Here is a 25,712-nt window from a genome sequence, read left to right on the forward strand (position 1 = left end):
TGCTAGTTCAATTCAGCGTTCAGAAACTGGCACAGCGTCAGTCCATCATATTCTATTAAGCAATCGCAGAGCCCATATTCCAGGGGAGAGGATCTAGACCCACCCCCTCAATAAAGAGTGTTAAACAATTTGGGGAGCATGATATAGAACTTGCACATATTCTAAGGTTGATGCTCAATTCACCACTCTGCACCATCTGGATGCATAAAGATTTCCATATTTACAGAGCTGCCGAGTTTCTCTTTTGATCTTATGAAGTACCCTCAGCTTGGCTGGTATTTTAAGTAACTTGGGAATCTTTCTCCTCCTGGATCCTTAGTGACCTCCTATGTTCACCTGTTTTCCCACTCTGTTCCCAGATCCCATAGGAAGGGCTCCTTTCCCTGGACCTGTTCCCCCTTAATACAGATTCAAGATCTCTGAGTAGGTCAGCTGCCTTTCCGCAGACTCCTACGTCCACCTTTAGCGTCTATCTGGGGGAGAGGGTGCTGGAGTGGAAGGGAAGAGAAGGAGGGAATGAGTTTGGCTGAGTGACCAGATCAGAGGAAGTCAGGATTCCTTTTGCCACAGACCACCAGCCGATTGGCTGTATCCAGCTTGGGAGGCCAGAGTGAGAACCTGAAGTTAAAGCAGATGCCCAGGACAGGGAGGAGGCTGAAGGGCTTAAAGCAGAAAGTGACGACTGTCTTCACACACCCGTGTGCTCGTCAGGGGCAGAGAGAGAGCAGACGTGCTGTGCTCTTTCAAGAAGCAGAATGAGAACAAAAGAGTTTGAAGGAGGAAGGTTTCCAGAGGTGGCCTAAGTGAGAGATGACGGCACTGAGCGAAGAGACTGACAGACGAGAGAGAGTTTGCAGAATGACATGACAGGACTTGGTGAGGAACTAGCTGGGGAAGGCAAGATTAAAGGAGAAGGCAGCATCGAAGTCTTGGATTTTGGGGTTGGACATTTGGAGTCACTTTTCTAAATTTCCTCCTAACTCAGACACTGAGATTCTATACAATTTCAAGTTATAATAGGTGTCTTGGGCATGAAGTCACGAACTTCCCCCGGGAAAGAACGCTTGGGTGAAGGCTGCCAAGGTGTATGGCCTGTTCTCAGTGTAGGTGAGAGAGGCCACGGTCCAGCCATCAGGGATTCTGCCTGCCCTCCTCGGTGCTCTCTAGAGAAACTACTGAAAGATAGCCAGCGTCTTCCCAGTTCCTCTGCCTCACCGTGTGTCCCAGTTACTGAGCAGCCTCGAGCCAATACGCGAAAGTATTTGGGGGCACGTGAAAGGCTGGCGTCTGTCTGTACACTCGGCCATGGCGCGAGTGAGGCAGAGCCGCTTCAGACACCAGAAAAGAACCTGATGGGCATTAGTTTAACAATCTCGAGCCACACCCCAGGAACCAGCTGCTTGAAACATGTTTATTGAGGTAATCGCTAGGGCACAAAAGAGGCTGGGAAAGCCTTTCCAAAAACACAGCAAACTACTGGGCTCTTTCCATTCAGACAGGGAGGCAGTGCCTCTCCCCGACCCCCTCCAGACACAGCAGGAAAAAGGCACTCGACCCCGGGCCGGAGACGGGGAGCATTAGGAAGGACAGGGGGCCTAAGGCTTCTCAGCCCAACATCATCAGAGAAAGGTTAGGTTAGGTTAGGAAGGCACAGCCCACCTCTCCTTCCCTTCAAAGACCAGGGTGGGGCCTGGAAGTAATGGTTCCTTCTGCTCTCTTCTCCTGTTTTGCCTTTTCCAAGTGGAGGTGGGGAGTGGAGGTGGGGAGGCGCACAGACTCCTGTCAGAAATCCTGTAATGGGAAAGATGAAAACACAGACACAAAACAGCCCAAAGGGCAAAGAGATTACAGTGAGCTCCCCCAGGTGACCATTTTAGTTCTCCTCCTACCCTCCCCCCACAGCTACTCCTAAGGTTCCGAAAACAGCGGAGAGGGCCGGCCACAGGCTATGGCCTCTCTTTCCGCCTACTACATAGGACAGAGGTTACCTGCAACACCTCCCAAGGACACACAACTCTTCTAAACTGCCTTCCACAGTCTGTGTGGGGACACTCACCTCAAGGTTCAGCTCTGTAGAATCTAAGAGGTCCAGCCCGTGCTCGCTGGGGGAAGAGTGCTAGAGAGAGCAGGCAGAAGTCAGACAGGCCTTCCGTCACATGGCAAACAATAACCAAGGGCCCTTTCTGAGCTGGGTCCCTGCAGCAGCCAGGGAGGGGAGACTAGCAAAGGGACGGTGGGCGAAGGTTCAGACCTAGAGGTGCCTCCTCTCCTGGCTTGCCAACTGAGGCCCTTAAATTTGTTCAGGTTGGAACCAGAGAACGGCATTTTTCCTGAGGGAACTTCAGGAAAGACCATTTTAATAGATGCCTTGCTCTCTAGCCTTTTTTTAAAAGATTTTATTTATTCATGACAGAGAAAGAGGCAGAGGGAGAGGCAGAGGGAGAAGCAGGCCTCCCGCCGAGCAGGGAGCCTGATGCGGGGCTCGATCCCAGGACCCTGGGATCATGACCTGAGCCGAAGGCAGACGCTTAATCGACTGAGCCACCCAGGCATCCCTCTAGTCTCTGTTTGAAGATGTCCTTGTTTTTGTCCTTCTGAGTACAAGACCCTCCATTCCCCTGCACTCTTCTGCCCTTTCTTTCCCCCACAAAGATCAGAGAAGGGAGGAGCATAACAGCAGCAGACACATAACCCTTCTCAGTTTACAAGCTCCATCTGAAAGATGAAGAGGTTGAGGAGTTAAGAGAAGCTAACTTGACAAAGCAGGAGAGCTGAGGACTCAGATCACCTCACAACCTCCATGTGCTCCTACTGGCCTGGAGCTATTTGCTCCCGGGGAAGCAGGTGGGCCAGGGTGGGAAAGGGAGTGAGTGGAGGAACTGGGGGGTGGGGGAGGAACGGGGGGACCAGGGGACCGTCCATCATCTCTAGCTCTGGGACTCCTTTTAACTCTTAGGCTCAGAGGCAAAATACTTATATGGGGATTGAGGGAGGGAAGGTTATCCGAGTCCTTTTTGGTGTTTTTGTTTTCCCTCCCTTAATAAAAGTCCAAGCAAAGTACAAAGCAACTTACAAATCTCCCTCCTTTACCCTGTGATTCTTTAAAAAAAAATCCTCAGCAGCTCTCAGAGAAAGGGCATCGTCAGGACAACAGAGGAGAATCATGCTAGCTTCTCTCACAGTTGCCTCTAGTTCTAGAGGGAGAAGGGAATGTCGGGCCTGCGCACCTTGTCTGCATCTTGCCATTCTTCACTTAACTCATTGTGACTTTCCAACTCTTCTTCATCCTCTTCCATAAGGCTGAGGCTGAGGGCAGGAGCAAAGGGCAGAGGCTCTCACAACTGCTGCTTACGGACAAGCCCTGAGAGTCCCTGGGAGGCAGCCGGGGGAGCAGGGACGGGCATGCGGGGGGGGGGGGTCTCCAGGTCCCCACTGCTGCTTCCATCAGAGCAGCTCTACTCCTGTCAGTTCTACAGGCCGGGGGCACATACTGTCCTGGAAGGAAGTGGTCTGTGATTTAAACACGTCCAAAAAGTACGGGCACAGAAGCAGTGGGTCACGGGAGAACCCCACAGTGGCCACCAAATGTGAAGTGAGGACGGAAGACGATGAGAAGCTCACCGGGTCAGCCGGGTGCCCAAACCAGGACCTGAAGGGTTGAGCAGAGTCCGGAAGCGCCGTGGACTTGAGAACCTTGACCTCTGGTTACCTGAAAGGGGCTGGCTGTTGGGAATGAAGTAGGGTAAGGGAGGGGGGTAAAGTAAAGGGTAAAAAGGGATGGTGGGCAATGTTACACGAGAAAAACGTGTAGGGAGAAAGAAAATCCCAAGCTAAGAAAATGGGAAAGGTGCAGGGACGAACCCGAGAAGGACGGAGTGCCACAGGAGGAACGGGAGAACAGAAATGGCAGGATGGAGGCAGCCAGACACCAAGACCAGATGCCCGGATGCTGCTGCCCGCGGCCCTTACCCTTGGGTAAGCTCCGGTTCTGAGCTGCCTTCTTCCTCCACTTCTTCCAACCCCCTCAGGGGCTGCCCCCTCTTCACGGCTGTGGAGGTGAGGGTGGGTGAGGGGGGGATGCTGTTCAGCTGCAGGCTTTCTTCCTGGGATGAAGAGGCATCCCCTCTCTGCCGCCTGGAGGGGCCTGAGGAGAAACAGGCACGCATAGTCACTGGAGACCAGGGACTGCCACAGATCTTTCCTACGGTTTCAAGACCTGCCCAGGGTTTGGTTCGCAAAAGTTAAGAAAGAAGAGAATGGAAAACCTATATGGACTCGTTATGTTAGGATAAAAATGAGTATAATCCTACTTCCTAAAAAGTAAGGCTTACAAAATGGTATCTAGGACTTGTTGAAGGAAAGCGGGGAAAAAAAAAGGCGTAAAATGGCTGTAGAGTTTGGGGACCAGAAGCCACAAGGGTGGAAGCATGAGGGCTAGCGAGACTAGAAAAATGGGAGACTGGATTTTCTAAAAGCCAGGAAAAATTAGGTGACCGCAGCACCAGCGAGCTGATCTGAAGAAGTGGAACACCAGGGCTCACGGCCTTAGCATCTCCTGCAGAGACCTGAGAAGGCAGAAGAGGAGAAAGAATCCGAGGTTATCTCAGAAAACCCAGGTGATAGTATTTTCAAACCAATATGAATATTTGTCAACTGTAAATGTTCACACCCCCGTTACCCTCTGTCCCACAGCCATGTCTGTGTGCTGAAACCAGTCACTAGAAAGTGAGCTGCTACTGGTCTAAGCGGAGGACTAGAGAAAACAAGGAAGAGCTACACGTAGGACTTTGGGGCGCCTGGGGGCTCAGCCGGTTAAGCGTCCAACTCTTGACTTTGCTCAGGTCATGATCTTGGGGTCGTGAGGTGGAGCCCTGCGTCGGGTTCCAAGCCCAGTGGGGAGTCTGCTCGGGATCCTCTCTCCCTCTGCTCCTCTACCTGTGAGTGCGCACGCACGCTCTCTCTCTGATAAATCCTTAAACAAAAAAAAGCCAAATTGAAAAACAAACAAAACAACCCACACGCGTGACTTTGTTTCCCCAGGGAGGACCAGGTGGGCCTTCCTCCTCTCCCCAGCCTGCTCATGGTGTGGTGCCCACGGGCTTAGCCCTTCAGCCTGTTCTGTCCTCCATCTTCACTGGCTTCCTTAGCCACGCAGGTTCACACTTTTAAATACCAACTCCCAAATTTATCTCAAGTGTTTGCCTCTCCCCTGAACTCCAGACTCCTGTCCCCCGCTGCCTGTCCAGCGTCTTCACCTGCAACAACACGGCTAATACTCAAGACCCATTCTCCTCACTCCCCACTTTACCCGTCTCAGTTGGCAGCCGTGCCATCAGTAACAGCTGTTAGGTCAAAATCCTTTTTTCAGGCCGAATCCACCCTCAGCTCCTGTCTTAGATCCCACATGTCAGGAAATCCTGTCAGTGATACCTCAGAACTATATCCAGGATCTGGTCACTTCTCCCCACCTCCACCACTCCCCCCAGTCTGTCCACTCCACGGCTTCCTTGCTGGTCCCTTTGCTTCTGCCCTTGTCCCTCTACAGTCAATTCTCAACACAGCAGCCAGAAAAATCCTTTAAAAACAGAAGGCAGATCTCCTCTGCTCAAATGCTCTGTTTTCCCATTTCACTGGGTTTTTTTGCTTTGTTTTTAAAGATTTTATTTATTTTTTTGACGGAGAGAGAGAGAGAGAGAGAGACAGCAAAAGAGGGAACACAAGCAGGGGGAGTGGGAGAGGGAGAAGCAGGCTTCCCGCGGAGCAGGGAGCCCGACGCGGGGCTCGATCCCAGGACCCTGGGATCATTCCCTAACGACTGAGCCACTCAGGCGCCCCTCCCATTTCACTGTTGAGTAAAAGCCAGAGTCTTTACTTGGCTTCATATGGTCCGGGCTCCTCCAATCTCTTTGGCCTTATATCCCACATACTCTCCACTTGCCATCTGACCTGCCTGTTCTCAGAACATGCCAGGTACATCCCCTGTGCAGTGGCGCCCCTTCGGTATGCTCTTCTATATATACCAGGCACCCCCTCCCTTCCTTGAGGTCTGTGCCCAACACTCAGAGGCTCTGCCAGACTTCCCCCATCCCTCGAGAGGAGACTGCAGCTCCCGCCTCCCCAGCGTTTGCCAGCCCTCTTCCTGCCTTCCCACCACAGCACACAGCACAACCTGCCACTCTCTAAAGAAGAGAGATTTGTCTTTTTTCGTGCACTTCCCTATTCCCAGCACACAGCGCTCAATAAATATCTGTTGAATGAAAAATGGAACCAGTCTCTTCAGTTTTCTCCTACCTTTACAAACCCTGTGTTTTAGGCAAACCAACCGATACACGTACATGCTTGGCTAACACATACCTCCCCATGCCCTGATCGCGCTACTCCTTCTTCCTCTGTTCAGCTTACACAAGATCCTACCCATTCTTCAAGCTCCACTTAAATTCCATCTTCTTGGTGAAGCCTTCACAGGCTTTAGATCAACTAAACTCCAAGTGGTACCTTCCTTCCCTGAATTCTAAAACACACAACTGTCCGTTCTTAAACTCCTCAGGAAATTATTTACTGGTGACTGTTCATAATTTAAATTTTCTATAAATGTATTTTCTCTATTAGACAGTAAGCTGCTTGAGGATCTTTCCCAGCCTCTAAAACACCTAATACGGTATCATGCACAGAATAGGTCCTTAACAAATATTAGTTAACTGATCAAAGGAGTTTCCTGGTGATATAAAAATACTTTTAAGGGGTACACAAAAGACATTAAAAAAAGTTACAGTCTACCTCACACCATAGACAAAGATTTACTCAAAATGGATAACAGACCGAAGTCTTAAGAGCTAAGACTAGAAAACTTTTAGAAGAAAACACAGGTGTAAAAGCTTCATGATCTTAGATTTGGCAACGATTTTTCAAGCTATGACACCAAAGCACAAACAACAAAAGAGAAACTAACTAATCTGGATTTCATCGAAATTAGGAACTTTTTCCTTCAAGGAAATGAAAAACAACCCACAGAATGGGAGAAAATTTTTGATTATCCTGTATCTGCTACGGGACTTGTATCTGGAGTATATAAAGAACTCTTACAACTCAACAAAAAGACAAAGAACCCAATTTAAAAATGAGCAAAGGATTTGAATAGACATTTCGCCAAAGAAGATACAAATGGTCAATAAGCACATGAAAAGATGCTCAACGTTAGTTATTAGGGAAATGCAAATTTAGGCAATGAGATACCACCTCATAACCACTAGGAGATTGGAAAAATAGGAAAGACAATAATGAGTGTTGTAAAGAATGTGGAGAAACCGCAGCCCTCATACATTGCTGCAGGAACTGTAAATGATGCAGGCACTTTAGAAAACAGTTTGGTAGTTTCTCCAAAAGTTAAACATATAATTACCATATGATCTGGCAATTCCACTCATAGGTATATGTCAAGAGAATTAAAAACATGTACACACAAAAACCTGTACATGAACGTCCACAGCAGCATTATATATAACAGTCAAAACATGGACACAATCTTACGGAAGCAGTGCCCATCGATAGGTGAATGGATAAAGAGCATACGGAATACACATACAACGGAATGCTACACTCCACTTCTCTTAAAGAGATCTTGCCATTTGTGACAACGTGGATGGACCTAGAGAGCATCATGCTAAGTGAAATATCAGACAGGCAAAGACAAATAATGATACAATTTTACTTATATGTGGAATCTAAAAAAACAAAACAAATGAACAAAAGAGGCAGAAACAGACCCATAAATACAGAGAACTGGCGGTTGGCAGAGGGGTGGGGGATGTGCAAGATGGAAGGGAGGGAGGTACAGGCTTTCCAGCTGTGAAATGAGGAAGTCACAGGGATGAAAGTCAGTGGGGATACAGTCAGTGGTACATGACAGTGCTGTATGGCGATGGATGACTGCTACACTTACGGTGAGCTAGTGTAACGTATAAAGTCGTCATACAGAGTTACAGCATCACTATGTTGTACACCTGAAACTAATGGGATGCTGTATGTAAACTATACTCCAATTAAAAGAAAAAAATGAAAACCACCCAGATGTCAATCGACTGGCAAATGGATAAATAAAATGTGGCATAGCCATACAACAGAATATTTGGCCATAAGAAGGTATGAGGTACCGGGGCGTCTGCCTTTGGCTCAGATCATGATCCTGGAGTCCTAGGATCGAGCCCTGCATTAGGCTCCCTGCTCAGTGGGGAGTCTGCTTCTCCCTCTCCCCCCACCCCCAGCTCGTGTTCTCTCTCTCTCCTAAATAAATAAAATCTTTAAAAAAAAAAAAAAAGGTATGAAGTACTGATATATGCTAAAACACGGATGAACCTTGAAAATATTCTGCTGGGTGAATGAAGGCAGCCACACAAGGCCACCTACTGTATGATTTCACTATATGATGTCTAGAATAGGCAAATCCAGAGACAGGAAGTAGATGAGTGATTCCGACTACGGCTGAGGGATGGGGAGAAGAGTATTTTAAAATGTTCACTTGAAAACACATAACAACTCATCAAACTTGTGATTTCTAGGATATTATCACTTAAGACTATATTTAAAAAGAGAATTAAAAAAAACCTTAGATTATAAGGCAGGTAGTGATCTGAAAGTAAAAAAAAAAAAAAATCATGGAGGTTGTGTAAAAATCTTTAAAATCTGGAAAATAACAATACTAGATGCAAGGAGGGGCCTCCTAAATGTACAGATTTCTTCATTCAATCTTTTGTTTTATCATCAGTTTCTATTTGATTTTTCACAAAGGTTTGCTATTTTTACTTGACAGATAAACCTTGAAGAAAATGAATACCGCTTAATGACAACAGATGCTCAGCGAAACGTTTGACCAAAGACAAAAGTCTGAAGGAGGCAAAAGACCATATGCTGCTTATCTAAGAATTGGCTCTAAAGAAAGGAAGTAGTGCCGAGTACCCGGATACCCCCCCCCACAGTACTTTACCTTCAGTGCGCCTCTTCTTGGAGCGTGGGTAGCTCTGGGAGCTGGCCTCTGCTGTGTTCTCCACAGGGCTGAGGGAGTGGCAGTAGGTGGTGACTGGACCCCAGGGACGATCAGGTGACTGGGAGACCCGCTGCAGACACTTTTCCAGGTAGGACCGCCTAAGGAAGGGGTGGGATGAAGAGGCTGAGTGGCCTGCTGGGCCCTCACCATTCCCTTCTTTCGCAATCCACGTGATTATCCACCCACCCACTAACTTACAGCAGCTGCTTGTCCTGATGGAAGAGTCGGGGGGAAAACTCGGAAAGGAGCTCCAGGAATGCCAGGTTCGGGGGCTGACCAGAGGAGCCAGCTGGAGGAAGCTCAGACAAGGAGAATTTGATGCCTTCCCTTGGTTGAGCAGAATTATTTTAGGAAGATAGTCCCTCCTCACTTCCCTCCCAGGGCTGAAACATCCTGTCCAAGTGCACCGTGCCCGTCCCGTTTGTCTCCCAGAGAATACCCACTGGCCAAACTGACTGCTCCTCCTCAACATGCTTATCCCTCCGTCCAAGACCAGACTTCCAGTTCTCCCTGTACACAGCCTCTGGCTCAGCCCTCTTAGAAAGATCCAAGTACGCTGACCTCCAACCAATACTTCCTTACTTGTGTAGCGTGACCACAAGGTCCCGGTTCTGTAGCTGCTGGGGTCCAAAGCTCAAGGCAAACCTTCGGGCCAGGTCCCTCATCTCACTGAAGGCTGGAAGTTCATTCAGGCCCTGGGGCCCCTGTTCCTGCAGCAGTTCTGTGTACAGCTGTGTCCAGGAAACATGGTACATTTGGGAAAGGGAGGAACAAAGTGAAAATAGAGAAGTACAGCATTCCCTTCTCAGCCAATTCTAAAGGGCTTGGGAGGCCATCTGCTACTTTTCCTCTTTCCTGCCAGGACACTGTCCCTACGCCTGACCCCAGCAGCAGAGAGTGTCTTCACCCTTGCTCTAGAACAAAACAAACATCTGTAGTAACTGAAGGGACTAAGAGACAACAGACTAAAAGAAAATTAGGAATTTCTATCATCTTACTGATGGTGCTCCTATGTCCTAATATAGTTGAATTTCTGTGGAGTTAGGGTGGAAACTGCCCCTCAGCTAATACTTTCCACGGACCTACTAGTTACAAAGGAGACTGTCAAGTAGAGTCAAAATAAATTAGTTCCCGTTGGTAAGGTTCTCACACCCTACATGGCTGAGGGTGAGCAGACAGTTGGTGGGCTACAGGGAGGGCATATCACAGGCCTGAGGTACTCTAGGCAGAAGGGAGTACCTGCTTGAGGCTCAGCAGCAGGATTCGGGAACAATGACTCCGGTCAATCTGCCTTGCTCTAGTTAATGTTTCCTTGATAATGTCACCATAGTCACTGTAGAACTGAAGGACAGGAAATAGAGAAGATAATGTTTGACCCCAAGACAAGACATTCCGTTCTGTTTCTTCCTTTACAATCATGTGCCCTTCCTAAAGTACCTTAGGTCAGGAAACATGAATCGAAGTATAAAACAACTCAGACTGGACCTCCTCTCTAGCCAACAGGTCCAGGCCCAAAGACATCAGAGTTTAGACAAAAAAATAATGGAAGCAACTCTGCCCTGAGCCCATTTCTTGGGGAAGAAGAGTAATAAGCTTGCCACTGTCTGCTCTCTTTGCAGCACTGAAGCCTTCACTGTTGGCCTCTCCCCCGCTAGAAGGGAGGCTCCGTGAAGCAGGAACTTTACTCTGTGTTGCTCACTTCTGTGTCCCTAGTGCCTGAAATGGTATCTGGCCCAGAGTAGGTGCTCAAAATAAACCACAATCAATACAATGGTGAGTCAAGGAAACTGAGGTACACATCTAGATATCTTTGTAAGGATTAATACCTCTTCCATTCTGTTTTTTTCTTCTTATATTACACCCAGTTTATGGAGACTGCATTCACAGAAAAAAAAAAAAAAGATTCTGGAAAGAGTAAGATTTTCTTTCCAATGAATTTCCTCCTAACAGCTTTCTTCCCATGATTATTTACTACTGACTCTTCTTTGTCCCTTTATGCCAAACTCCGGTTGCCTTCTTCCTTGCACTTTTCCTTCAAGCCTGATAGCATCACCTCCCCCACCCTCCTTCCCAGAGTGCTCCAGTGTCTGAAGTCCCGGCTGTGCTCAGCCTGATGTCACTCCACTCCACCTTGTTGTAGTGTTTGAACACATCTGAGGCTGCATCCATCTCCAGGACCCCATAAAGCAAGAGTTTGCAGAACCCAGCCAGGAGGCGGCGCCGCTGGTGCAGCTGTTCTATCTGTCGATGATCCTCCTGGGAATGACCTGGCTCACATGAAATGCAGAATGGAAATATCAGAACCACCGATTTAGGACTCCTGCCCTCAAATGCCTGAGGCAGGCCCAAGCCCCAGACCCTTCCTGAGCCCCAGGTATTGAGTCCTTGTACCACTGCCCAGTTCTCCAGGCTGGATGAAGACATGGTCCATGAGGAAGCTGGCTAGTTCAGACTGGAGAGTAGCCTCAGGAAAAAAGACAAGGGGTCTAAGGAAATCACGACCCCCTACGATCATCTGAGGGCTGAAGATGAGAAGTAGATCACTTAATAAGACAAAAGCCTGTTGGGAAAAAGAGAATGCTTAAAAAGGACAGGATATTGATCAAGACAGAAATTACACAGCTAATTTTCCCTTAGAACAAGGCTTCCCCAGACCACGGGGAGAGGCGTGCCTCCTTGGTCCCACCCGAGTACATGCCAACCTGCTCCTGGATGTCCGAATCCACATCTGAGAGGCAACTCTGGCAGAGTTCGCAGAAGGCCACCATCCTGCCCTTCAAATTCAACAGCTGCTTCTATGGAGACAGTGGCTTAAGGAGGAGGAATGGAGACACAGGCCTTTCCATTCCCATTGCCCCTACTCAGACTCAGACTCAGACTTACCTGGGAAGCATCTGATCCAGAAAGGTGGGTTAGTGTCCAGAGAATGGAAAAATAAACAAGAGTCAAGGCTGGCAGGATCACCTGTAACAACCAAACGTTACAAAGATGGAGATCAGGAGAGTGAGGAGCAGATTGGGAGAGAGGGAGAAAGAAAGGGAAAGGCAAATGGGCAGCACACACCCAAAGCAGTGAAGAGAAACAAAAGCAGCGAAGAGAGAAAATGAGATTAGGGGACACCTGATTCCTTCTCTGGGGGGGGGGGGGCGGAAAGCACTCAATCGGGACAATCTTCAGAGAATTCTGTCTCGGATAGGCATGCCACCTCTCCCTCGTTTATCTGTCATCTCCTAGAATCCCTCAATGTTATCCTTCACTCCCAGGGAAAGGGGCACGGTGGCTGCTTTCAGGCACCAGAAAGTCCAGTTCACCTTCTAGAGTGGAATGGAAGGCACAGCACGCACACGACTTTCCTCCTGGGTCTACGCCACAACCCCGGGACTGGGACTGCCTGGCACTGTTGGCCACCTAGAACCCAGAACCCTGAAGTGCTCCTCTCAGACTCGTCTCAGACTCGTCTACTTGCCTGGTGAGGAACCTCTCCTGTGTCCACAGCCTTCCGGAGAAGCCGGTAGCATGGCTCATAGAGCTCCCAGCGACTCAGATCATGAGCACTTTGGGGAGGAGAGGAAAACATTATGCAGGAATCAACGCCACAGACACCGACAGACACAGGAGAAGGAAAAGAGGTGAGCTGCTCACTTGTAGAAGGCAGAGAGGCGCTTCAGAGTGGCTGCCAGACTGTACACCTCATCCTCGTCTAGGAAGGATGACTGAGGAAGGAAGAAGATCCACGGTGGGATTTTCCCGACGATTCACAGACCCGCACTCCCCATCTTGTGGCCTTCTCTGACCCAAGTTTGGGGTGTCCCGTCTTGCAGCTCCAGGTCCTACCTGCAGCAGCTCCTCAAGTTCCTGCTGGAAGCGGTCAGTCAACAGATCCACCAGTTGGCTGCGGGCAAAGTCTACCCGGCCGAAGAACGTGAACTCAGGATTACAGAGCAGATAGAGGGCATGAGCACCCGCCTCAAGCACCGCGGGCTCTGCGTGCTTCACCACCACCTCCTGGAGTTGCTGTAAGAACAGCTCCAGATGCTGACAGAGAGGTGAGAGAAGATAGTGTTGAGGGGGAGCAAGGAAGGGGGGCAAGTCTTCTGGAGGGGAGGAGAGCTGGGGGAGATAAAAAATACACAGTTGAAAGCATTAAACTTAAAGGATAAGATGCCTATGAAAGGGAAGACTTACTGATTTTTCGGGAACCCAGGTTCTTGAGAAGAACCAGATCTTGGCAGTAGAACCTCTGGCCCTAGCAAGGAAGCAGCACTGTGTAAGAACTATATTTTCCTCTCTCCTCACCTTCTCCAAGCGCCTAGTGCAGTAGATGTTGAGGTCAAAGTAGTTGAGAAGCTGGAGCAGGGGAGCAACCTTCTCCGCATCAGCTGAGAACTGCAGGGATTGAGAGGGAGAACTACTTACTAGCTCATATATGCTAAGCCCTACTCCCAGTCCTCACTGGAGGCCATTTCCATTCACTGCTCATTCCCAGATACTGAATGCTGGGGCAGCTTTACCTTGGCCAGGAGCTGGGGGAGCAGGGGGATGAGGTGCTCCGTCAGCTTCACCTTGTCATCGGCTTGGATCTTCCGTTCTTTTGGGGTTAAGCCCTGGAATTAATCATTTAGGGGATGGAGGGAAAGATGTAGAAAAACAGTGGGTCCAGAGGGTGTGGATGTGTATCCCTCTTCCCTATGATCTTATCTGCCCCAGAAAGAAGAGAGAATTCATTTGGCAGCTCCTTCAGATCTCTTTTTTCTAGAAATGGAAATCTTTGAGGGGCAGAGAATTGGCACCCTAACCCAACACTTGAGGATAAAGATGGACAACGCCTATCTGGATTTAATATTGCTAACCAACCCACCCACCCTTCATGCCATACCTTCCTCCCAGTAATCCGCCCCACAGGCGGGTGACCCTCTGAGGCTTGCCGAACGCTGGACACAAGGATTTCTATCAGCGTGCTCTCCTGCACATCGCCCAAGTCTGGGTTGGCAGGAGGATGGAAAACACAGAATCACAAATTAGCCACCCTCCATCTCCAGGTCACTCCAAATCCCACTGCCCATGACACCTCTGCCTTTATAAGACCCCTGGTTTCCTACTAGGAGGTGAAAGGTCCCCTCCTCCGGCTATCACACGGCACGCACTCTGGTCCTTCTCCAGCAGCAGACTTGTGAGACTCTCCCAGTCCTTCAGCTGAGACCCTGCACAGTCCCACAGGCTGTCTACTAAGTAAGCAGCGTGGTTATGGAGCTGTGGAAGAAGGTACATGTTTTTTTTTTTTTAATTTTTTAAATTTTACTTAAATTCAATTAGTTAACATATAGTGTATCATTGAATTTCAGAGAGAGAGTTCAGTGATTCATCAGTTGCATGTAACACCCAGTGCTCATTACATCACGTGCCCTCAATGGCCATCACCCAGCTACCCCTTCCCCTCAGCCCCCCTCCCCTCCAGCACCCTTCAGTTTGTTTCCTATAGTTAAGAGTCTCTTATGGTTTGTCTCCCTCTCTGATTTCGTCTTATTTTTATTTTCCCTCCCTTCTCCTATGTTCCTCTGTTTTGTTTCTTAAATACCACATTCGAGTGAAATCATATGATAATTATCCTTCTCTGATTGACTTATTTCGTTAAGTTAGCATAACACCCTCTAGTTCCACCTACGTCACTGCAAATGATAAGATTTCATTTGAAAAAGGTGCCTGTTAAGTTACTGAGGCCACGTTAGAAAATTCTGGTAAATACTGATAAACCGTGTCTTTCCTTCCTGCAGCGCCAGCTCCCATCCTTTTCCACCAGCAGGTCTTAGGCACAACAGCCAAATAACTCCTTCCCATACGTCACCTCACTCTCCACAAAGAAGGACAGCAGAAGGTGGAAAAAAGTCCTCTGGGCGCGTGGACTTCGGCGTCGCTGTCTCCCACCCACTGTTCTAGTCTCACACTCAGAGTAGAAGAGCCTGGTAGAACAAACATGGGGAAAGAGCCGCGCACGGGAGCAAATGAGGAGTGGAATAATCACGACGGGGGAAAGAAAGAGTCCAAGGAGAGCTTTAAGGGAAAGAGGTACAGAGGCAGGGAAAGCCTCAAGGAGTTGAGAGGGGATAGGCAACACCAAAAGAGACTTTAACGGGTATGGTGGGTGGTCCCTGGGAAGAGCAGCAGCCGATGCAGGAGAGGAAACAGAGGACAGTGTCATAGGAACAAACGAGAGGCTCCTACTCACTTCCAGTACAGAAACTCCCCCGCAGCAGACGCCAGGGCTCGGTTAGAGGCATACACAACAGGGTAGATGCCCTCACAGTCTGCATCTGTTAGCACCCCCTCCATGTTCCTGTCAAGACAAAAGAGTAAAAAGCAGGTGGTTATGGATGTTGTCCTCTAGCACAACTAAGGCTAGAAATAAAGAGAGGCAAATGAGGATTTGGAACAATCCAAAGAGGAACCAAAAAGAAAAGCAATGAAGATTAACTGACAAAGAACTTTTATTTTTTTATTTTTTTAACTTGTTTTTATTTATTTATTTTTTTTATTCATGAGAGTCAAAGAGAGAGAGAGAGGCAGAGGCAGAGGGAGAAGTCCCCGATGCGGGACTTGATCCCAGGACCCCGGGATCATGACCTGAGCCGAAGGCAGACGCTTAACCATCTGAGCCACCCAGGCACCCGACAAAGAACTTTTAAATGACGAGTGAAAGACAGAGGAGTATAGAGAGTTCGAGAAGATAGGAGATTTTCCTGGAGATCCTGCAACTCAGGAATGACCTCTTTCAACCTGTACATAAGGAAGTGTCAACTTATGATAGGTGGGGGAAAAGGGCTCCAGAAGGGCCTTTCTGATGTTGGAAAGGTCAGACTCTGAGATGCACGCCTCCCCATTCCCCAGGACTCACTTCAGGATAAGTGTTAGTAACTTGACGGCCTCCACTGCGACATCATACTCTCGGTCCATGACCATGGAAACCATCCGGTCCTGTAAGGAAAGAACACATCGCTCAATACTTCATTGTACCCATCCCCAAACATCACGCTCTCATAGAATTTGAGAGATTCCCAAAGAGAAGGCGTGGAGGCAGATGCTGGGATAGCTGTAGACACATAAGAGCAACAGGAATGGAAGATGAGGTGGGGAAATGGGAACCACAAGACAGAGCCAAGCACAGGAGTACTGTCCCGATTTTACCTTGAAGCGGCTAGTAAAGAGCTCCAGGCGGGCAGTCAAATCCCGGCTGCTGTACAGCCCTTTTAGAGCCTTCAGGCATTTCAGACGGACTTCTCGATGCTATCAAGGAAAATGGAAATATGACTATTCCTCTACTCAACCCCCACTGGGCCTTCATATCCCTCTGGCAGATTACTCTTTTTGGGCCTTGGTGTCCTGCATGCTGAGGACTTGGGGATGACTCAGAGATAACGAACAAAAGGATCACAGCAGAATCTAACAAGCACAACGAAAAGGACCTTTTGGCTACCATCCTAGCACTTGCCCTACCAATCCATTTCTTGCTTTTCCTAGGGAAAGTCTTTCTCTCCGTACTCTGGTTTTGAGGTGTTCCATCTCCTGGATGTAGCCTTCTCTCTTTTGCCTTATCTTACCCAATACTGAGGAGTTTTGAGGTCCATTGCCTTCCTTGATGGGCTGACCACTAGTGAAGCTTCCAAATGGCAGAACCAGGAAAAGCTGCAGCATCTTAGGGCAGGAAGAGGGTGAGGGGGAAAAGGAGAAAAGAGACTTCAACACGCACCTTATCATGCAGGGTCCAGCCAATATATTTCAAATAGCTGTCAGTGAGGAAAGATGTGCTGTAGCTTTGCATCCAAGACCCAATCTCCTCGATGCAGATAGCACGGATCTCAGGAAGGACATCCCTAGGCAGAGAGAGAGAAACCGACCCCCTAGCACCTTCTTTCCAAACTCACTTTCCATTCTCCCACACATCTTCCTGCCACAGAAGAATCTATTTTCTTCACTAAATACCCTGCCCCATGCCTTTAATCTTCTCCTCCCAGTGTAAATACATAAAAAATAAACACTTTCTGTCTGTAATACTGCATAAAATTATCGAGCGTATCCTCCTTGCCCCTTTTAAAACTGACTTTGGAAGTTAATTTAACCGTCGACCAAACTTCCACTCGAAGAAAAGATTAAATCAGCTGAAGAGTTCTGGAAAGCAGCGGCTGAGATCTAGTTATGAGTGAGAAAAAAAATATGGATGCTGTTTTTAACTTAATTCCACTAGTTCTTTTAAACGGTGTAAGACTCCCCTGTTTTTAGGACAGTGACCCAGCAGGCTGGGCCAGGCAAAGGCCTGCCAAGTGGCACGCCCTTGGGAAAGCCCGTCTTTCGGCTCTTTGCTCTTGTTCTCTTAGGTCTCCAGTCCCAGGAAGATGTGGATGGGAAAGTCTTTTGCAAAGTTGGGGCAGAATAGTATCAACAATGCCTTATTCTCTTATTTTCTCTCCCAAAAGAGCTTACAAGAGCCTTTGTAGTTGGGGATGAACTAAACCTTACTAATTCAAACCATCTGTTGTCAAAGTTTTCCCCCCAGCTGCATTAGTGCTAGGACTCACCAAATAACCAGGGTCAGGAGAGCGGCCTTGCTGCTTTTACAGACTCTACAACCAAGGGCCAGCTGCTTCAAAGAGAGGAGCCCATTGACTCACCTGTACCGATGCACAAAGACACCCCTGAAAAGGGCATTCATCATCCCCTCAATCTCCTCTTGATGCTCTTGGAGCTGCAGGACAGGGAGGAACAGGTCAATCTTTCTTGTGCCCCACTGGTATAAAGCCACACAAGTACAGTAAAGTATGACTTCCATCTACTTCTTATTTATTAACAGGACACAGTCTGAACCCCTGAAAACCTTCTAATTCTAGAAGAAGCTATATAACCAACTAATGCCTCAAGGGTTTCTTTGTGTTTTTGTAAAAAAAGTATTCCCCTCTGGGTCTGGTTATTCTGGCTATCTTTGGCTATTTACAGGCGCTCGGTGGTAGTTACATATGTTTTCGACTAAAAACAGTTGAGAAAATGAATTTTTAATAAATGCAGTTTGACAGAAAAAGTAGAACTAGCAGAAGAAGAGAGGGAAGAGATTAGACCAGTTGTTCTCAACTGGGAGCCCCTCGGGGGACATTTAGCTACTTCTGAAAACAATTTTTTGGTGGTCACTCCTGGGAGGGGATACTACTGCCATCTAGTGGATAGAGGCCAGGGATGCTGTTAAACATCCTGCAATGGCAAGACAACCCCCTGTGTCAATAGTGCCATTGTTGAGAAACCCTGGATTAGATGAATGATAGATATCAAGGAAGCAGAATGATAAGAATTACAGGAACAACAAGGAAGCAGAATTATAAGAAAATGTTCTTTAGGACAACTGACCCTACCTCTTCAATAAATCAACGTACTGGGGGGAAAATACGGGAGGCAGAAGTTCTATATAAGATTAAAAGAGGCTTAAGAAATACAAATACAGTGCATAATCCTTAATTAAATCCTGGTTGGAATTAATCAACTTTTATAAAAGGCATTTTGCAGACACACAGAGAAATTTAAATATGAATTGGGGTTAGAAAATATTAAGGATTATTAATATTTTTGAATATGAAAATGTTATTGGGTTAATGGGATAATTTTTTAGATGACTTTTTAAAATATTTTTGTAGAGTACACAATTTAAGTCTTTAGGTGGAAATACCAGTACGTTTACAATTGACTGTAAAATATCAAAAAAAAGAGGCAAATATGGTGAAATATTAGTTGTTAAATCTACGTAATTTGTATACAGCGTTCACTCTACCAGTGTCCCTATTTCTTAAAATGTTTAGAAATTTTCATATTGAAAAGAAAAGGAAGGGGCGCCTGGATGGCTCAGTCGGTTTCGGCTCTTGATCTGACTCAGGTCAGGATCTCAGGATCTCAGGATCCTGGGATAGAGCCCTGTGTCGGGCTCTGTGGTCAGCAGGGAGTCCGCTGGAGGATTTTCTCTCCCGCTGATCACCCCCCCCCACCCGCCGACTCTCCCTCTGCCCCTCCTCCCACATGTGCATGCAGGTGCGCACTCTCTCTCTCTCAAATAAGAAAAGGGGGGAGCCTGGTTGACTCTGTCATTAAGCGTCTGCATTCAGCTCAGGTCATGATTCCAGGATCCTGAGATCCAGCCCCACCTCGGGCTCCTGGGCTCGGTGGGGAGTCTGCTTCTCCCTCTCCCTCTGCCTACCACTCCCCCTGCTTGTGCGCTCACTTGGTGCACTCTCTGTCAAATAAATAAAATCTTTAAAACAAATAAATAAAAAATGAAGAAAAGGAGAAAGAGGGATCGAAGGAAGGAGGAAAAGTGTGTCATCAGTACCAAATTCTACAGAAGTTTGGAGAAAGGAGATTGAGAAAAGGCCATTGACCACAGGGATTAGGAAGTCACTGGTTTGGAGAGAATAATTTCAAAGAAAAGCTAGGTAGCAAAAAAGGATTCAGTTGGAAATTAAGGAAGTAAGAAATACTAAAAAGGACAAAGATGGAGTACTTCACAGAGAAGAATAAAGGACCAGGGGCCTACAGACATTTATTTATACATGAAGAGCAAAAAACAGTGGGGAGGAAGCGATTAAAAACCAAAACCAAGGGTGCCTGGGTGGCTCAGTTGGGCGGCTGCCTTCAGCTCAGGTCATGATCCCAGGGGCCTGGGCTCCTTACTCATCGGGGGTCTACTTCTCCCTCTGCCCCTCCCCCTGCTTGTGCTCCCTCTCCCTCTCTCTCTCAAATAAAATCTTTTAAAAATATACAAAATAGGGGCGCCTCGGTGGCTCAGTCAGTTAAGCATCTGCCTTCGGCTCAGGTCATGATCCCAGGGTCCTGGGATCGAGTCCCACATGGGGCTCCCTGCTCCAGTGGGGCGTCTGCTTGTCCCTCTGCCTGCAACTCTGCCTACTTGTGCGCTCGTGCTCTCCCTCTGTCAAATAAATAAAATCTTTAAAATATAAAAATAAAATAAAATAAAAAATAAAAACCAAAAGAGAAATAATAACCAATAAAACAAGAACCTAGACAAGTCAAATAAAGATTCATGGTGGTAGACTCAATTTAAGGCCTGAAACAAACCTTAAGTACATAAGGTTTAAGATCATACGGACATTGAAAATAGTGAGAGCGAGGAAAGAAGGTTTACCATGGAAGAGACCTTGGTGAGGGGTGGGAAAACAGTCAGTTGGTGCAGTGAGACAATGGGGAGTCCTGCCAACCTCATGCTCGGGGAGTCTCAGACACTACTGGAGAGTAGGGGGGAAGTCAGCGTCTTGTGACAGACATAGCTGTTTGAAGGTTTAATCGATGTAAAAGATTTTATTAGGGCTTATGTCATCCGGTGATCTTTAAGTTTGAAAGGAAATAAAGCAAATACCTATTCTGTGCCAGACTAGGCAATTCACTCACCATCTCATTTAATCTTCATAAAATGGTAGAATTATCCCCTTTTTAAAGAAAAGGAAACGGAAGCTTAGAGGTTACATAAGGCCACAGAACTAGTAGCTAATTGGAAAAGAACCCAGGAGTGACTGAAAGGCCTATCGCTTTCCAGTGCTTGAACAGTTGGCCTCCCTTGTCAGTGGTTGGCCTTTAATACTCCTGTGGTGACCTGCAGACTGTATACTTGACCAGGTCAAAAATTAACTGCCTCCACGAGATGCAAGCACAACACTTAAACACATTTCTGATAATGAATGTAGACAATGGAAACTAAACCAAAGTGGAATTATAAAGAACTCTGAAATTTACTCTAAATTAGAAATAATTCATTGAGCTCACATTCCCAGAAATAAGATAAGCACGCAATGACCTCTGACAGGATGGGTCTATTAACACTGTTAGACTCCACTGTTCATGGCCTGAAAGGTTACATAGGGGCCTGTGTCTTACCAAAGAGAAGTGCCTGGGCACTGCTAAGATGGCCTGCAGCAGCAGTGGATGGAAGCTGGGAGAAAGGGAAGGAAGAGGCAGGAAACACTTCTTACTTCTTTGCGTTTCTCCAACAGGCTCTCCAGCCGCTCAGGTGCTCTCTGTCCTGGCCCCTTATTTCGTTCAGCCTCGTACTGTCGCTGATTATTGTCTTTGTGCAGACTCAGCTGAAGGGCAACTCTTACCAGGGAGGTCATTAGCTTCATGGCTTTGAGCCAGGAAAAACAAGAAAAGGGAATTATTACTTAGGTCAGAGGAGCAAGGATAGGTTCAAAAAAGAAAGAAAAAAAGCTTCTTGTGGTTTCAGTGGGAAGAGAAGGAGGAAGCAGGAAGTGGGGCAGTTGGGGGGAAGCTACCATGACTGCTGCCACCACTGCCACCAAAAAACAGAAGAGAAAGAAAAGAAAGGAAAAGAAAAGGAAAGGAAAGAAAAAAAAAGGAAGGGCAGTAAAAATGAAAAACTAGAGCAGGGTGACCCTAACATCTGAAGACTGTTCTGGAGTGGACCTTTTTTCTCTCTTTTGGCCTTCTTTTAATCCTTAGCATATTCCCAGCAGGTGAGCAATGAGAAAAAAGTTAAGACTGAAAATTGTCACTATAATCTACCCTTTTCTATAATACCACTAGTGAGAAACTTGACTAAAGTGTAAGAAGACTGCCCTTGAAATAAAGAGCTAAGACAGAAGTAAGAAAGAAGATCCAGAACCAGCGAACAGAGGAAATCTCCCAGAGAACATTTACAGAGTAAAAGTGCGTGCTCACCCGCCAGGGTGCTAGTGTGACGGAAGGCACGGACTTGGGAGTCTGAGAGGCCAGTGAGCAGGGAGATGAGGTTGTCCATAGGGAAGCCATCATAGAGAAGGCTATACTGGCACTGATAGACCAAGGTCTTCACAAATTCACAGAAGCTGCCCTGGAACTTCTTCCAGGATGGACCTGGTGCTGTCAGGGGATAGTCTCCTGAGTCCTACAGAAGGATTTATGAAAAGGATGAGAAAAGTATTATCAAGCCTATGAAGCCGCAGGGACTCGGGATGTCAAAACCCAATAGTATAATAAAAATATAACTCAGGTACACCTCATTTCCTGCTATTCTCAACTCTAGAGGCATATTCAGATAACATCTATGGGTCCCTTTTGCCCCCAAGAAATTAAACTCCTTCCAAAAGCTATCCTTTTTCCCAAAATCAGAAAGAGGGGGATAATGGGCCTTGTATTTGAAATAAGAGTGGCAAGAGAATCCTGGTTGTCTTCCTCCACCTCATTAAACTGTTCTGTTAGGTGCCGGATGATCTCTGAGTTGGACATCTTCTTGAACATCTCGGGGGTCACATTGCCTGAGGAATGGAGGAGATGAGGTACTTAAGAGAAAAATAACAGGACACCGTGACCATTTGCATATACACCTGAAGATGAGCTACGGAATATACTGAAAAGAGCTTAGGTGGGGAATAAGAAGACCTGAATCCTAGTCATAAAATTTGCTACCATCCAACTGTGTATCTGCTATAAAGCAAGCTCTCTAGAAAACCCAAAGGAATCAAGCAATGGAAAACAATGGTTTAAAAAAAATCCAAACAGGCCATCTGGTTTGCTCAGTCAGTAAAGCATGTGACTCTTGATCTCAAGATAGTGAGTTCAAGCCCCACGCTGGGTGTGGAGCCTACTTTAAATAAATAAATAAATATAAATAAATAAATAAATAAATAAACAAACAAACAAATAAAGCGATAAAGCTACACCAATTCTGGATTCTTATAATACAACCTGCCTGAGATTATCTTGCCCCAATAAATTAAGTCATGACCTCTGGGGATCTGGGGGCCCACAGCTTCAATAGAGAAATATGGAAGGAAATGGCTAAGGAAATAAGGAATAATAAAAAATTATTTCATCTAGAGAAAGGAAGACTAAAAGATGTCTAATGGTCTATTTTCAAATTTGTGAATATCATCTTCATCACATTAGTGTGATTAGTTATTTTTCCCCAAAGGGTCTTAGCTCCAAAACAACATAGTTCCCTAACTGGATCACTTACCTATTTGCCAATCTACAATGTCGTCGAATCAGTGAAACTTTTTTTATGCTTTACTTTCTCCCTTTATTTAGAAAACAACTAGTCCCGCAAAAGTTTCATAACATAGGAGTAAAGGGCTAGGGATTACCAAGGAGTAGGAATTTCCTCACCTTTACATCCACAAGACCGGATGAAAAAGTTAACGAGCTCCAGGAATCCCGCATCCTGGTCTTGCTTGTAGCTATCCAGCCACTCATCCACCAAAGACTAGGAAAACAAGGTGGATGATTTCTACTTCTGGCACTATGACAGACTGGAGATCCTATATGATTGTCCCAACTGAAACAGCTAAACTTCCAATTAAAATATTAAAAACATCTTTTAAAATGTATTGCTGAACTGGAATGAAAAGTAGAATTACATACAGGCCAAAAATGAAGTGAAGGTAGCAATCCTGGGAGATAAGAAAGCTGATTTTTGCCCTGGGGTTCTATTAAACACTGGAAATCCTGACTTTCTGTCCAGACAGCTGCATGGAATGCAGAGCATAAGATATAGAGCCTTTGGGTTTTCCAGGAAGAGAGGTCCAAAGAGAGGCTCCTGCAATAAAGCTAGGTGCTGGAAAAAGTCACATCATGGAAGCAGGAATAAGAAATGAACCTACAGGTCAGAAGAGGACAGCAACTAGCCTGTTAGGACTAGTGTAGGGTGAAGGGGAAAAAAAAAGAATTCTCCCTTGAGAATTCATAACCACAAGCCAGCTCTCAGGTCAGGTCTGGATTTGCAGTCCAGATCCATACTACCTATACAATCAGAATACTCTCAATCAGAGATTTTAATTCAAAGTGATTCTGGAATGTCCCCAGTCAACTACCAGAAGCAAATGCAGATTCCACTCTTAAAAACCCACCTTTAACCCAGGGCCCAAAGAATTCCAACATACAGAGCTCCAAGAAAAATGAGCTCACAGTGAAACTTAGTAAAGAAATAAGGCACTGAAATAAGACTTAGCAGAAAAAAAAACAGAATTACTTTCACAAACTTCAAACATTAAAGTTATTACAGACTATAAATGATCCTATGAATAAAGAAATAAAAGATAAGTTTTAAAGAAGCAAAGAACAATAAATTTTGAAAAAGGGCCAAAAAAATCTATAGAAAAATATAATACAATTTAAACTTCAATGAATGGATTAAAAGCAGATTAGACACAGTAAAACAAAAAATGAGTGAACTGGAAGATTAAATCAAAGATATTATCCAAAATTCAGCCTGGAGAGACTAACAGAAATATTGATAGAGCTATTGAGACATGGAGAATAGAGTGAGAAGTTCTAATTAATGTCTAATTGAATTGCAGAAGAAGATACTAGAATGACAAAGAGGCAGTATCAGAAAAGAATTTTCCACAGTTGTTGAAAGACACCAATCTTCAGAGCCTAGATGCTAACAGATTTCAAACATGACAAATAAAAAGGAAATTTACACCTTTAAGAATTCTATAAAATATAAGAACACAAAACCAAAGTCTCAAAAACAATCAAGACAAAAAGAGATCACTTAAAAAGGATTTGCATGTAACACTTACAAACAAAACAATTTACAAATTAAATCTGCACAAATACACCAGCCCCTAGCCATATATGGCTCTTAAAACTAAATCAAATAAAAATTAAAAATCCAGTTCCTCAGTCACACCAGTCACATTTGAAGTACTCAATAGCCACATGTGGCTAGTGAATACTATACTAAATGATGATATATAACATTTCCATCATTACAAAATGTTGTATTAGACGGTGCTAAATTAGACTGACAGCTGACTTTCCGCAGCTATAAGGGAAGTTAGAATAATCTTTTCAATGTGCTGAGAGAGAAAAATATATTAGAATTCTATACCCTTTCAAGACCTTTCAATAACCTTTCAAGAACAAGAGTAAAAGACATTTCATATAAGCAAACAAAAAAAATTAGTTAGTAAACTCTACCTAGAGGAAATTTTAAAGGATACACTTTGAACAAGTGGGTGAATTTGTGTGGAAGATTTGAGAAGCAATGATAAGCCAAATGATAAAAATGTAAGTAAAAAACATTGTATAAAACGGTAATGTCTACTTTGTTGGAAGAAGGGACATAGACTAGTGTAACTAAAACATTACAAGACAGTATGAAAACTGGAAGGGGCAATTAGAATTAAAGTGTGCTTGGGTCCTTATAGAAGACAGAAATCCAGGGGGACCCGTGTGTCTCAGTCGGTTAAGTGTCTGCCTTCGGCTCAGGTCATGATCCTGGGGTCCTGCGATCGAGCCCCCATTGGGCCCCTGCTCAGTGGGGAGTCTGCTTCTCCCTCTCCCTGCCCACTCATGCTCACTCTCTCTCTCTCTTTCTCAATAAAATCTTAAAAAAAAAGAGAAATCCAAAAGCAAGCAAAGAGAGGAGAAAAAGAAACAGAAAAGATAAAGTGGAAGCACATAAAATGGTAGAAATAAATTCGTATGTACCCACAGTGACAATAAATGTAAATGAATCACACTCTCTTGTTAAAGTAGAGATTAACAGAATGGATTAAAGAACATAATCTAGATATAAACTACACGCAGGAGATAGACTCCAGACATACACAGAAAGATTGAAGGTAAAAAGATAAAAGGAGGGGAGCCTGGCTGACTCAATCAGTAGAGCATGGAACTCTTGATCTCAGGG

At 45.8% G+C, this 25,712-nt stretch overlaps 1 protein-coding gene across 8 annotated transcripts in view; it reads right to left on the reverse strand.

Moving 5' to 3' along the window:
- Positions 1-1,398: 1,398 nt before the first annotated feature.
- STAG3 (stromal antigen 3) overlaps positions 1,399-25,712 on the reverse strand; it is a 28,911-nt gene continuing 4,597 nt past the window's right edge. For 2 of the 8 annotated variants that reach the window (XM_027611082.2, XM_027611083.2), the window contains exons 5-34: positions 23,180-23,276; positions 22,253-22,329; positions 21,755-21,959; positions 21,049-21,200; positions 17,701-17,774; positions 16,782-16,905; positions 16,220-16,318; positions 15,930-16,009; positions 15,264-15,371; positions 14,883-14,997; positions 14,140-14,290; positions 13,917-14,020; positions 13,552-13,644; positions 13,337-13,426; positions 12,875-13,075; positions 12,683-12,753; positions 12,507-12,594; positions 11,924-12,004; positions 11,743-11,835; positions 11,432-11,600; positions 11,171-11,307; positions 10,280-10,381; positions 9,623-9,771; positions 9,239-9,367; positions 8,981-9,138; positions 3,970-4,144; positions 3,622-3,723; positions 3,228-3,306; positions 2,057-2,116; positions 1,399-1,791 (exon numbers count right to left, since the gene is read on the reverse strand). In XM_027611082.2, the coding sequence (XP_027466883.1) occupies positions 1,783-1,791; positions 2,057-2,116; positions 3,228-3,306; positions 3,622-3,723; positions 3,970-4,144; positions 8,981-9,138; positions 9,239-9,367; positions 9,623-9,771; positions 10,280-10,381; positions 11,171-11,307; positions 11,432-11,600; positions 11,743-11,835; positions 11,924-12,004; positions 12,507-12,594; positions 12,683-12,753; positions 12,875-13,075; positions 13,337-13,426; positions 13,552-13,644; positions 13,917-14,020; positions 14,140-14,290; positions 14,883-14,997; positions 15,264-15,371; positions 15,930-16,009; positions 16,220-16,318; positions 16,782-16,905; positions 17,701-17,774; positions 21,049-21,200; positions 21,755-21,959; positions 22,253-22,329; positions 23,180-23,276 (3,372 nt within the window). In that variant the 3' untranslated portion in view covers positions 1,399-1,782. Of the gene's footprint in view, positions 1,792-2,056; positions 2,117-3,227; positions 3,307-3,621; positions 3,724-3,969; positions 4,145-8,980; positions 9,139-9,238; positions 9,368-9,622; positions 9,772-10,279; positions 10,382-11,170; positions 11,308-11,431; positions 11,601-11,742; positions 11,836-11,923; positions 12,005-12,506; positions 12,595-12,682; positions 12,754-12,874; positions 13,076-13,336; positions 13,427-13,551; positions 13,645-13,916; positions 14,021-14,139; positions 14,291-14,882; positions 14,998-15,263; positions 15,372-15,929; positions 16,010-16,219; positions 16,319-16,781; positions 16,906-17,700; positions 17,775-21,048; positions 21,201-21,754; positions 21,960-22,252; positions 22,330-23,179; positions 23,277-25,712 lie in introns of those variants that run through there. The other 6 variants (XM_027611085.2, XM_027611084.2, XM_027611086.2 and 3 more) reach the window with 6 other exon arrangements.

This window comes from Zalophus californianus, chromosome 10 (assembly GCF_009762305.2).
Source record: "Zalophus californianus isolate mZalCal1 chromosome 10, mZalCal1.pri.v2, whole genome shotgun sequence".
Classification (NCBI taxonomy): Eukaryota; Metazoa; Chordata; class Mammalia; order Carnivora; family Otariidae; genus Zalophus; species Zalophus californianus.